This window comes from Dipodomys spectabilis, unplaced genomic scaffold (genome assembly GCF_019054845.1).
Source record: "Dipodomys spectabilis isolate Male_0828 unplaced genomic scaffold, ASM1905484v1 ptg000207l, whole genome shotgun sequence".
In the NCBI taxonomy this organism is placed as follows: Eukaryota; Metazoa; Chordata; class Mammalia; order Rodentia; family Heteromyidae; genus Dipodomys; species Dipodomys spectabilis.
Window position 1 is genome coordinate 10,720,631 of NW_024870884.1, and position 13,855 is coordinate 10,734,485.

Consider the following 13,855-nt stretch of genomic DNA (forward strand, 5'->3'; position numbering starts at 1 on the left):
CAGCGATCTAGGGGTTGGAGAGAACATGGGCTGCAGGGATGTGTGCACACACTTGGAGCCTGAGTGTCCTGAGTAAAACAGGGAGAGTGTTGGTGACGGACAATGGCATTTTGCTGACTGAGGATCTTTTGTTTTTTCAGCAGGACTTAGGGGAGCTGAGGTTTAGGAGACAGCAAGGAGGGCTACTGCTGATCCAAGAAAGAGGAAGCTGAATGATGAGTAGAAATAGAGGAAGCAGGAAAAGGGAGTCATCAGGTATGGGAGCAGAGGACAGGCCTCCGGAGGACTCCCTGGGCTTCTCACCAAATTCCTGGCCCACCAGATTTTTGGTAGAAGTCTGATGAAGAACCACACTCTGTCTGTAGTCAGATGGCCTGGCCCAAAGCACTGTGGTTGGGTAGCATCTCAGCATCCCACCAGACACCCAGACCCCATGTTGGCATCTGCTGAAAAGATGGTCCTTTCCACCTCATGGTTTCAACAAGCTAGTAGGGAAGGGGACACTAGCCAATGAAATCTGGAAGTGGTCAGGGCTCTAATACATGGGGTAAATTCCACCCTGAAGCCTGCTGGGAAGGGAGGGGTCCCACAGCACCCAGCTTGTGGCAGAACACTGGACCTTCCCTGGTCCAGACCAGCAGGTCTATACACGTCTTCCATTTCTCGGTAGCTTCAGGAGCAAGCTCAGACTCCACTTCCGCATACTCCAGTCTCCCATTCTTGGTACCGGTTACTATTTAAATGTTTATCCCCCAGAATTCATGAATTGGAAACTGAATCCCCAGTCATGTGGAGTCATAGTATTTGGGAGCAATCAGGATTGGATGAGGTCATGAGGGTGAGCCCCATGATGGCATGAGTGGCTTTAGAAGAAGAGTCTTACCATATGCTTTCCTCTGCCAGGTTAAGGTTCAGAAAGACCTTGCCAGATGTGAGCAGAAGCTAGCTCCATACTCAAGGACTTCTCAGCTTCCAGAACCTTGAGGTAAATAAACTCCAGTTCTTTACACATTAGCTGAACTCTGTTATTTAGTGATAGCAGCAGAATACAGTGCTGGCTCCCCCAGCACTCTCCTCACACAACAACACCCAGGTTTCCTGGAAGCAGTTGTCCTGCTGCATCTCCAAATGACAGGTGCTCTAGGCCCCAGCCACACCACATGTGAGTCACATAGGCCTAACTCAGTATTCTACCAGACAGTACTCTTAGGTTTCTCTCCCAGAATGCCTGGCCAGGCCCCAACAAGGCCAACCCAGGCTGGTGGTGCTTCTGAGACCCTTTTCTGCCAAAGCAGTGTGGAGTCTCTTCAGCTAGAAAGGCCTCTGTGCCATGAGAAGCAAATGGCATTTTCTCAGTCTGCCAGCCCTTGGCATTGCTCCTTGAAACAATCAGTTACTTAATTGAAAAATGTGCAAGGAATAAACATTGGAAATTTACAGAACTAGAACATATTAAAATAGACTTAGAAGCTGGGTACTCATGGCTCACACCTGTAATCCTAGTTGCCCAGAAGGTTGAGATCCAGAAGCAAGGTTCGAAGCCAGCCCTGACAGGAAAGCCTGTCAGACTCTTATCTCCAAGTAAACACCAAAAAGCTGGAAGTAGACCTGTGGCTCAAGTGGTAGAGGGCTAGCCTTGAGCTAAAAAGCTCAGGGACAGCACCCAGGTGGTGAGTTCAAGCCCCAGGACTGCCATTAAAACAATCAGTCTCATTAATCACCAAGGAAAGGAAAATGAGTACAGACTATTTTTCTTTATAAAAACATTTTAGATGGGGTATGGAGGTACATGATCATAAGCACAGCATTTAGGAGGCTGAGGCAGGAAGATCACCTATCTAAGGCCAGATTCTAAAATAAGGTTCGTAAAGATCATTTTAAGAAGTGACTTAGAATCTGAGCCAGGAAAAAGAAGGCTCTTTCAGAAAGCGTAGAAAGCCTGGAAGAAAACAAAAGGTCCTTCTCAGGAATGAATATAAAGAGTCAAAGAGCTCTTGTGAAGGTCCCCAGAGCCACATCTGGCAAATGCAATGGCTGAGTCTATTCCTTCCCCGCTCCTGACTTCTCTGGACAGGTCAGAGGCGTGTGTGGGAATGAAAGTTCCCAAACACTAGTTCCAGCTCTCTCTGTCTCTGTCTCTCCCTTTCTCTCTCTTTCTTTCTTACTCTCTCTCTCTCCTCCGTCTCTGTCTTCCCTTCTCCAAGCAACTTCACATTATCACATCGGGTTGGCTGTAGGTTTGCTGGTCCCTCTTCCTCCAGGCTCTGGTCTATCTCCCTTTATCTCCCTACATAATCTCATATCAGATGAAGTTCACATTCATCTGAGCACACTCAAACGCATATTGCCTAACCCATCCTTCACCTCTGAGCTTCCTATACAACTCCATGTGGGTTAAATTTTTAAAAAGAAATGTTAGGGCTGGAGGCACACCTCAATGGTAGAGCATTTGCCTAGTATGCATGAAGGCCTCAGTTCAATCTCTAGCAATGCAGAATAAAAACATTTTGAATTTATTTTTGTTGGTTGTGGGGCTTGAACTCTGGGCCTAGGTGCTGTCCCTCAGCTCTCAGCTCAAGGCTAGTGCTCTACCACTTGAGCCACAGTGCCACTTCCAGCTTTTTCTGTTTATGTGGTGCTGAGGAATGGAACCTAGGGCCTCATGCATGTGACACAAGCACTGTACCACTGAGCCACCTTTCCAACACCAATAAAAACATTTTGAAAAGGCCAGATTAGCCAGGCACTGGTGGCTCATGCCTGTAATCCTAGCTACTCAGGAGGCTGAGATCTGAGAATTTGCAGGTCGAAGCCAGAGTCAACAAGGAAGTCTGTGAGACTCTTATCTCCAATTAACTGCCAAGGAATTTGAAGTGGAGCTGCAGTTCAAGTAGTAGTATGCTAGTCTTGAGCATAAAAGCTCCGAGACAGCACCCAGGGCCAGAGTTCAAACCCCAGGACCAGCACAAAAAAAGAAACAAAAAACAAAACAAGATCAAGAAGAGCAGAAGAAGCAGTATGAGTCAAAATGCAATTAATCTGGCTCTTTCTTTTCTTTTCCTTCTTTTCTTTCTTTCTTTCCCTCCCTCCCTTCCTTCCTTCCTTCCTTCCTTCCTTCCTTCCTTCCTTCCTTCCTTCCTCCCTTCCTTCCTTTTTGTGTCAGTCATGGGACTTGAACTCAGAGCCTGTGACCAGTTTCCTGATATTTTTCATGTTTGCAAATGACAGTTAACATCTATCTAATCTATCTAGTTGCTGAAGCTGAAAAAAAAAAAGAAAAAGAACCCCCCACCCTGGGGTCCACATTCTACATCCAGGTCATCACTTAACCCTGCTCTACCTCTAATCCATAGCCCTCCATATGCTTGTCCTTGCTTCCATGTTATAACCCTGGTCTAAGCCCAAGTCTTCTAGCACTGGGATTTGCCTGGATGGCTGCCTAGGCCTCCTGTCTAGTCCTCCTGTCACTCAGCCCATTCCTCCCACTCCTTGTCCACAGCAAACATTCTAAAGCACTGTCAGATTTGGTATCGTTTCCCTGCTTGAACCTGACCAGTGGCCTACACTGAAACTGGAGACAGCCACACTTGCTTAGTAAAGCTACTGGCTTTCTTCTGTCTGAGCCTCCTTCCTTCTACTCTTGTTTAGCCCCATATCAGCCACAGGAGTCTCTCCAAGGCTCTCCTGTCTCATGGCCTTCCCATTTGCTGTTTCCTCTTCTGGGACTCTGATCTTTAGCTTGTAGTTATCCTTCCTGATGTGTGTTTTCCTGCATTGCATGCCACCTGGGCTCCTCTACCCCCACAGAATACGACAGCAGCTTATCTCTGTTGTTTAAGCTGTATCTCACAGCCAGGCAGAACTTGACTCTGAGAGAAGCTCAGTATACATCTGTCAATTAACTGATTTCTTGGCTGAGAATTCTGGTTGAGATCGTCAGAGCTGGACTAGAAACAGCCCACCTCATTGTTTCACATATAGGGAAACGGAGGCACCCAGAGGAGAGAGCCCTGGTATATGGATGCAAAACCAACGATGCATGAGACTCAGGTTCTTTCCCATCAGCCATAGTGGCCTTTAAAGGAAAGGTTTGCTTCTCCTAAATGTCTCTGCCAAGTTATCATGGTGACAGATCTCAGCACACATTCTACCACCCACTCAAGCACTCACGCAACAAACCTTATGAACAAGTGAACACAAATCCAGTGTCTAGAATTTCTTTAGGAAGTCAATGCAAGCCTATCACTCTGGCCTTTTAGAGAGCTCTACCACCTTGTAGGTTAAGTCTGCTCAGGGAAAACAGAACATTCTAGAGGCAGAATTCAAATAGTCCGATGGTTATATCCATGGGAGAGAGGTCCCCATCAAGGATTTAGCCCAGTGCACCACCTGTGTATATGTGTATATGTGGACATGTGTGTGCACATGTGTGTGTGTGTGGTTACTGAGGATTGAACTCAAGGCTTTATGGGAGCCCCATCATGGTCATTGTTGAATTTGGCTTGAGATCCCTAGATCAAAGGATTTTGAGATCTCTATCTCACTATTGCCTGTTTTGGCCTCACACCACGTCCTTCTGTCTCCACCTCCTCGGTTGCTGGGATTAGTATAGGTCACTATGGCTAGCTTCCTCCGTATACCAAGTAGAAAGCAGCTGCTACTAGGTTTTTTTTAAAAACTATGTTTGAACAACAAATGGAAGTTATCTAAACCATTTTAGCCAGTCTATGGATCTTTTTTTTTGTGTGAAAATACTGTACAGAGGGGTTACAATTACATGGGCAAGATAATGAATACATTTCTTATCAAGCATTGTAGCCTCCTCCTTTGTTTCCCCTTCCCATCCCTTCCCATCCTACCCCTCTCTCCCCACCCAATCCTCCCCCCCCCCCACCAAAGTTGTAAAGTTTGTTTTCCACATAATGACTTGTACATCTCATTGTTGCAGTGGGTCCACCTGTATCCCTATTTAAACTATTTGTTTTTTCCCTTCCCCTCCACAAATTACACTGACATCAAATACAGTGAAAGCAGGGGTTATACCGTGGGGGAGGGACATACAAAGCAACAAAGAAACAATCTTATAAATGTGTTAGAAACAATTGTATGAAAGAAAAAAAAACATTTGAATACATATCTTAGGGTTCATTTCCCTAACATCACCTTATCTGACCTTTTCTACTTGTCTCAGTCATATACTAGATAGTGCAAATAAGGGAAACCATGGGCCCTATGTTTCTTTGGGCCTGGCTTACTTCACTTAATATAATTTTTTTCCAAGTCTTTCCATTTCCTAACAAATGGGGCAATGTCATTCTTTCTGATGGAGGCATAGAATTCCATTGTGTATATCAGTCTATGGATCTTGAAAGCTATTAATTTCACCAAAGGAAAGATAATCTCTAATTCATGTTCTGCTAATTACTAAAGATTTCACTAGTGCATTCTTTCTCCTAACCAGTATATCCTGGAGTGGACTGAGATGTATATACTGTATAGGACACCAATCTGCCAGACTGCCCATGCATGGCTCTTCTAGATTCAGAAGTTCATCAACTTTGAGGCAGTGACTTACAGTTAGATGTGGTAGAAATATTGACACAATGGAAATCAGAAACAGCTTTCATCCACCCCCAACCAATTTTTCTTTCTTTCTTTTTCTGACTTTCTAGTATCTTTTGCTCTTACTGAGAGAGCCAGCTGAGTGGGCTGGCTCAGAAACGGAGTATCACTACCAGATATTTGATTTTTGTTTTGTTTTGTTCTGTTTTTGTTAGTCCTGGGGCTTGAACTCAGGGCCTGGGCATTGTCCCTGAGCCTTTCTGTACTCAAGGCTAGCGCTCTACCACTTGAGCCACAGCACTTCTGGCCTTTTCTGTTTATGTGGTACTGAGGAATTGAACTCAGGGCTTCATGCATGCTAGGCAAGCACTCTACCATTAAGCCACATTCCCAGTCCACCACTGGATATTTGAAAGATGAGGGAAAGTACAGTAGGAAGGAAGGCTGAGATGGGGGAGGAGCATGGATATCTGGGTCAGGGGGAAGGAGACTTGAAGGCCAGCTTCTGGGATTGCAGGGGGATAAACCAGCCCTTTAGGGAATGGACAGGGCTTTAAGCTTTTAGGGAAAGGACCAGAACCTGTAACCTCACAGGTGGGGAGAGAGTAAGTAACACTCTACAGAGGTGGGAGAGGCTCTAGTCCTCAGGGAGTTGTAAAAGTCCCCTTTCCTTTTCAAGGACACAGATAATAACTTTCAACATTAAGAAGATGTCTTTCTGGTTCTCAGGATGGAGAAAAACTTGCACTGGTTCCTAGCGCCTTTCTCTTTCCTCAACAAACACCTTGGCAGAGCTGGTTGCCTTTCTACCAGGAAAATGGCTTCCTTTTTACCCTTCCAGGTAGCACCCTGCCTCCTTCACACCCAGTATTAATTTTAGGGGAGGAAGGGTTGTTGTAGAGCTCCCAGGACTGGGTCTAACCTGGTCACCACTCTACCTGTCTCTCTGAGAGCATGTGTTCAGAAGGCCTGGGAGCCCTGGGCGGGCAACCTACGATAAGGATGCTATACCCAGAACCACCACCAGGGGCCCTACCCAGCACTGCCTGAGCTCACTACTCCTAGGCCAGGCATTTAATTACTGACTGCCACAAACACAGATTCCTAGTTCCCAAACTCTATCCTGAGAGAGGAAAAAACAAGCTTGAGTAAAGCTGGGACCATTCAAAAAGGAAGACTAGAATCACAGCCACCTGTGGTGCCAGGCCTGGAAAAGGAGGGGCCGGAAGAAGCCCAGTCAGAATAGGGGGCTGAGAATGTGTCTGGCTTGAGCATGAACATGAGCAGGGGCATGGGCATGGGCGTGGGCTGCCCGGGAGGAAGAAGCTCTGGGGGCACACCAGGTGCCAAGGATGGGACTTCCCGACCATCAGGGAAAAGGACTAAGCAGTCTCCTTCCGGGAGGAGCCAGCAGCTGGGGGTCTGAGCCCCACCCCGGACAGCTCACCTGCCCAGCACGCCGCACTCCGATCGCGGGAGGTGGGGCAACTCCTCTTCCTTATTCACTTCTTGCATTTACATTTTTAATACCTTCCGCTGTTAATTCCAACCCTTATCTCCATACTCTTCCGTCTTGACAACAATAAAAAGCCTGCCTCCTCCTCCTCTCCCCCAGCTCTTTCTCCTTCTTTTATTATTATCATTACTAATTACTATTACTACCGCTATTGTTATAGTACGGCTTTACTGGAAAGCCTGCTTTCCCGGTACTCGCAATACACTCTCTCGCTCGGTCCCGGTCGCCCCTCCAGTCCTCACGCTCCCATGCCCATCTCTGCTCCCCTCTGCGCCCTGATTCCGGAGCCTCACGCGAACTCTTTCGCCAATCTCGCCCCTCTGCCCCCGCCGGTCTCAGCAGGGGTCTCCAGCCTTGGCCCCGCCCCCGCCCCGCCCCCTGCCGGAGGCCGGGCCGTCGCTTCGCTCCCATTGGCCATCCGGACGCGCCGTCTCCGGGGCTGGGGCCGTGATTGCGGCGCGCCAGTGTCAGTCCGAGAGGGAGCGCTGGTGGCCGGGCGGGCCGCCCTGCAGCCGCAGGTGGGGCCTGGAGCGGCAGCGGCGGCGGCGGGACCCAGCCGAGAAGCCCCGCGCGGGGAGCCTCCAGGATGCCGGGCGGGGACTCGGAACAGGTGCGCTATTGCGCGCACTTCTCTTATCTGTGGCTCAAGTTCTCACTCATCATCTACTCCACTGTGTTCTGGGTGAGTGACCTCGGCGGGGCCCGCGGGTGGGGGAGGGGGTGCGGTGGGCGGGGGGCGGGGGTAAAGCTCCCTCGAGTGCCCGGATGCCAGGCCCTGGGTCGGGTCCTGGTCTGGCCGCCCCGCGAGGGCGCGGAGAGCGGGTGTGCGCTCCTCGCCCGGCTCTCTGGGAATCAGGACGTTCTGGCGGCTTCAGGTGCGCGCGGATTCCAGCCGAAGAGTCGGTGGCGCACCTGCCGGGTGGTTGGGTGTGCCAGCGGAGCCCGCTGCTCCTCGGCCCGAGGCTGGGTAGGCTGTGGTTCCGTGTTGGCAGCACCCACCATACCCGGGGGGTTTATCTCCGCATCCGTCTGTAAAGTGGTCGGGCTCTGTGGCTGGGGTCCCCTGCGTTCCAGGTCTGGTCGGAGTTCTTACTTTCCCACGGTCCCGGGGGAAGATGCGCGCGCACCGTGGTGGAAGGAGGCCACGCGCGCCCTGAGTGCGGCGTGCGAGGCACTGGACCTGTCTCGCGTCCTCCGAGGTGGCCAGTTACTATTTTTGTTGTCACTGGGCTCTTCCCCCATCTTCGTCTGGTGGAGGAGCAGAGGTGGTTGAGGGCAAGGGGTCCCACATCAACCAGGCTTTGAATTTTGCCGCTATCACTTTCCAGCTGAGTGATCTGGAGGAAATCACTTCATCTCTCTGGACCACCGTTTCCTTATCTGCAAATGCACAGTAATTATTTTTCACTTTTTTTTTTGTCGGTTGTGGGGCTTGAACTCTGGGCCTGGGCACTGTCCCTCAGCTCTTCAGCTCAAGGCTAGTGCTCTACCACTTGAGCCACAGCGCCACTTCTGGCTTTTTCTGCTTCTGTGGTGCTGAGGAATCCAACCCAGGGCCTCATGCCTGCAAGGCAAGCGCTCTACCACTGAGCCACCTTCCTAGTCCCTATTTTCCACCTTTTAGGATGCATGTGGAGATGAAATGGAGCAGGCTGAATACAATATTTTGCTCAGGAAGGCAGAGTGCTCAGGTGGTAGCCATTGATAGCTGCCAGTTGGAGTATGAGTGGTATAAGCTGCCTCAAAACACTGAGGATATCTTTTTTTTTGGTTATTATTTTTTTCTGGGGGGGTCCGGTCGTGGGGCCTGAACTCTGGGCCTGGGCGCTGTCCCTCAGCTCTTCAGCTCAAGGCTAGCGCTCTACCACTTGAGCCACAGCGCCACTTCCGGCTTTTTTCTTTTTGCTTATGTAGTGTTGAGGAATTGAACCCAGGGCCTCAGGCATGCAAGGCAAGCGCTCTACCACTGAGCCACCTTCCCAGCCCTTTTTGGTTATTTTTTTTATTTTTTTATTTTTTATTTTTGCTTATGTGGTGCTGAGGAATCGAACCCAGGGCCTCTGGCATGCAAGGCAAGCGCTCTACCACTGAGCCAACTTCCCAGCCCCCCTTTTTGGTTATTTTTTAAAATGTAATTTTATTGTTATTATTAATGTGTTGTATAGAGGGACTACCTTTTCATTAATCAGGTAATGAGTACATTTCTTTTTGGACAATGTCACCCTTCCTTCACTTTTCCCCAGCTTTCCTCTCCCATCCCTGCCTACAAGTTGTATAGTTCATATTCTACAAAACAGATACTGAATATCATGATTACATTTGTTCAGTCGTCCTCCCAAGAAATGAGGACATCTTTCTGTTGGTGGGCTTCCCTCTGCCACTTTAGAGTGGCCTTTGCTCCAGTATATCACAAGGGTAGTCTTGTGCAGAGCCCACAGGAGGGTCACTGGCCCCTATTCCCTCTGAAACAATCCCCTCCCCTTGTGTGTGTATGTGGATAGGTGGGGGGGGGGGGGGAGCATGTTTTTCCTCAACCCCTCACTGGATCTCTTAAGCAAGCAGGAGTTTCAGGAGTTTCCACAGAACTAAGTTTTTGGAAAACCTCTTTGTGGGGTGACTGTGCTGGTAATCCGTTGATCCTGATTTTAGTCCTGCTCTGTTTCAGACTCACTGGGCTATCTTAGGCAAGTTATGTGTATTCTCAGAGATCTCAAAACTCTGCACGATGTTTCCATCTAGCAAAGTCTAGTTAAGCTCAGGTCAGCTTACAACATAGTTCAGGTAACATAGATGAGAAGTGAGCAATACATTTTGGGGCTGGAAGATGGCAGGTGGTTGGATGTGGGGATAGGGTGGGCAATATGAGTTGTAATTTAGTGGTTCTCACTCAAAAGTTGCATCAGAACCAACCAAAGAATGTCTTAAAAAAAACTACAGATTCCTGGTGTGGCCTAGGTACGTGTATTTTCTTGAAAACGCTTACCCCTGAGGTACTCACAGGTCTTTTCAGCCCACAGGGATTCTTTGCTGGTTTGATCTGGCTGGTATGTTCTTCCTGTAGGTTAAAAGTTAAGGCTGAATTGAAAGGAAAGGCCACACTTGATGCGTGGTTGCACTGCTTACCTTTGCGGAAGTGTAACCACGGGCCAGACTCTTCATCTCTCTCCCCTCATCCTTACTTCTCATCTGTAAAATGGAGATGTGAGAGGTCCCTAATCCTCTGTTTACACCTCACTGAACTGGTTTTAAAGTAACCACATGGAGCTGGGCTTTGATGGCTCATGCCTGTCATTCTAGCTACTCAGGAATCTGAGATCTGAGGATCTCAGTTTTAAGCCAGTACAGGCATGGAAGTCTATGAGACTTTTATCCTCAATTAAGTACCTAAAAGTAGTAGAGCACTAGCCTTGAGCATAAAAACTCAGGGACAGCACCTTGGCCTTGAGTTCAAGGCCCAGAACTGGCACGAAAAATAAATTTAAAAAGTAATCATATGGGAGAGAGTGAATAGGCAAAGTGCTTTCAAAGGAAATTATGAAGCTAAATACACCAAACTTGCCTTTTGCAGCCCCCAAAGAAGACTACTCTTTGGCTTTGCTTCTCTTGAAGAAGAATAGGACTCAGAATTTGGAAACCTTTCTCCTTAGTCAAATAAGGTTTCCTTATTTCCGTTCCTGAAAGTATTTCTGCTTAAAAATCTCTTGGCTCATGCCAGGAACTCAGCCATCTGTCAATTCTGCCAGGGCAGCTCCAGGTGTCAGGGTTTGTCTACAGGGTGGAGTCGGAGGAAAGTAATTTGTTCTGGATGAGGTTTGCTGTTAATTAGAAGCCATTTGCAGAAAAGCCCATTTATCTTGGTGTCATTTCTAGCCTCTGGCAAGCAATGGGGTGGAGGCCAGGGTTAGGTCATTTGCTTTATAAGCCTGCTTTAACCCTGGAGGGGCCTTAAAATTTACCATAGCCATGTATTCTAAGTAAGACCATTTTTCTTTAAAAATACTGTTGAAGTTGAATGCTGGTGACTTGTGCCTGTAACCCTAACTACTCAGGAGGCTGAGATCTGAGGATCAGGTTAGAAGCCAACCCAGGCAGCAAAGTCCTTGAGACTCTTATCTCCAATTAACTGCCCCTCCCCAAAAAATCTAGAAATGAAATTGTGCCTCAAATGGTAGAGCACTAGTCTTGAACCAAGAAGCTTAGGGACAGCACCCAGACCCTGATTTCAAACCTCAGGACTGGCAGATACACACGTGGAAATGGCTACTAATAGGAAATATATGCAATAACACACAATTTGAAAGGAGAAAAGGAGCTAGGCATGGTGCGGCATGCCTGTAATCCTAGCACTCAAGAGGCTGAGCCAGTAGGGTCTCAAGTTCAAGGTCAATCAGTGCTACAAAGCAAGATGTTTAAAGAAAGAAAAAGGCAGGACTAAGAAGGGGGAAGAAGCAGTGACAACCTTCCTTTCCTACTTTCCTGTTTGTCCTGTTTAGGGGCAATCTCTTACCAGTTTCATGTGATCCTTTCCTGAGCAATCCTAGGCCAAGGATGTCCTAGGCACAGATATATACATGTGGTGTGTAAAGCCGAATTCGGAAATCCTTACCCAAAAGACCACCAGAGACCATCACCAATGTAAAAGCAAAGGAGTCTTTATTGCAAGCTCGAGCTTGGTCCCCCCCCCCCCCCCCCTGCATACATGGCAGCAGCCCCTGATGCTGAGAGGCCCCAAGCCCAGGGTTACAGCACTTTTTATACACTTTTTTAGGGAAGGCAGGGGCTTTGCATACATCATAACTTCTTGTAACAAATGACTACAAGCCACGGAAAAATCATAAAACAACTCTATAGTATGATTGGCACACTACAAAGCGGGAAAGGATCAGAAACAAGTTGTTGGTTAGATCAAGGGGGCTGCCATACTTTAAACTGGTTGGCTTGCACCACAGGGGAGTCTCAAGAGGATAGGTGCTATACTGCAGGGTGTCTGGTTTAGATAATGGCCATCAGACCCTAGGAGGGGCTGTTCTGGAGTTTCAGATATCATAATTCCAGGCATTGGGGCTGAAGTGGGTCTAGGGTTAAGTTGCAGAACTGAGATGGGGGTCTTAAGCGAAATGGAGTTGCTTAGGTTCCTCAGGTGTATATATTCTGGTTCCCCCGACCCCCCCCCCCCCCCACCACACATACAAAGAATGTAGCATAATATATGCAGAGCCCCCTGCTTTTCACTTAAATTTAAGTCCTTGTAGAGTTTGGGTATTTGCTAAAGGGCACCTCTTTCCATTTGATGGCTATCTAGACTTCACTGGAGGCTAGGTCAAAGTTTATTTAGTCCTGCCCCAGCTGGGCAATTCTACAGTGTTGTTCAATCTTTTGATACTACCCGTGATACAGTGGAATCTTTGAATGTGTCATTTGCATATGTATATATGTCTCTAGGGTTATTCCTAGATGTGTAATCATTAATTTAATGGGTGTATGGGTGTACAAAACAGGCAGAAATATACTTAACAAAGGTCTGTGTAGCTGGATGGGTTTTGGAAAAGTGAACTGTACACCTGTGCAGTCAGCCCCCAGGTCAGCCCTCCTGCCCTGTTCAGTTACAACCCCTTCCCTGCAAGGCAAGCAATATAAATAGCACTGCTTATTTTTGCTAGGATATTTAAGCATTCTTTTTCTTTGCAGTGCTGGAGATCAAACCCAGGGTCTGACAGGGTTTCCATTGAGCCATATGTACCCTTAGCCCTGGGGGCAGGCCTGGGGCTTGAACTCAGGGCCTAGACACTGTCTCTGAGCTTCTTTTGCTCAAGGCTAGTCTACCACGTGAGTCACAGCACCACTTCCAGCATTTTCTAAGTGGTTTATTGGAGATAAGAGTCTCGTGGATTTTCCTGCCCCAGCTGGCTTCGGACTACAATCCTCAGTTCTCAACTTCCTGAGTACCTAGGATTACAGGTGTGTGCCACTGAATTTGATGTTGTTAAGCAATGTATTTCTTTAAACTGTCTTATCTTCCAAGCTTTAAATTATTTCTAAAAGAAAGCATTTTAACTGGAAAGTAAAACAGGAGGGATGGGGAGGGGAGGGAGTGAATGGACACTAGCAGGAGGGGGAGGGCTAGCAGAGTGTGAATGGGGAGAAATATGGTTGATGTGGTTTATTTGCATGGGTGGAAATAGAACAATGAAACCTGTTGGAGTGGGATAAAGGAATGGGACAGAGGGTAGGGTTGGTCAGGGTACATTGTATGTATGTGTATGTATACAGTGTAACAACAGAACCCCTTTGTAGGACTACTGTATGCTAATTAAAAAGAATGAAGAAAAAGGTGTTCTATCACTGCTGCCAATGGGAAAGCAGCACCCCTCATCATAGACATCAGAAAACAGGTGAATATGTACTTCTGGTTAGCTGCTGTGGGTGCTGATGCTGGTGACCCAGACACCTGCCCTTTCTGTTCAAGGGGCAGATTGGCCAGTGCTTAAGTGGCTTCCAGACAACCTGGCAGCACACCCGGGGCTGGCTCCTTTGTGGATCAGGAAGGGGAGAGGCTGGAAGGGAATGAAACAAGGGAATGAATGTCCATCTGTGAATCAAGCCCCTTGCAGTGATGTCCCATCCCAGTTAGGAGGCCTGGAGTGGACATGTTCAGGGTCGTTCCGTGGAGCTGGCCTGAGCTTCTCCTCCTTGGTCCAGTGCTCCTGGTCCTTTCAAGCTCTTGGCACCCAGTGGTACCAAGAGCCTCCTCTTCCCACTTGCAGGGTGAATCATTCT

The 13,855-nt window shown here is 48.0% G+C and overlaps 1 protein-coding gene across 1 annotated transcript in view; it reads left to right on the forward strand.

Annotated features, from left to right (window-relative positions):
• The first annotated feature begins 7,562 nt into the window (after positions 1 to 7,562).
• Tspan15 (tetraspanin 15) overlaps positions 7,563 to 13,855 on the forward strand; it is a 40,122-nt gene continuing 33,829 nt past the window's right edge. Inside the window, exon 1 of the mRNA XM_042696357.1 lies at positions 7,563 to 7,760. Coding sequence (XP_042552291.1) covers positions 7,665 to 7,760 — 96 coding nt within the window. The 5' untranslated portion in view covers positions 7,563 to 7,664. The remainder of the gene's footprint in view (positions 7,761 to 13,855) is intronic.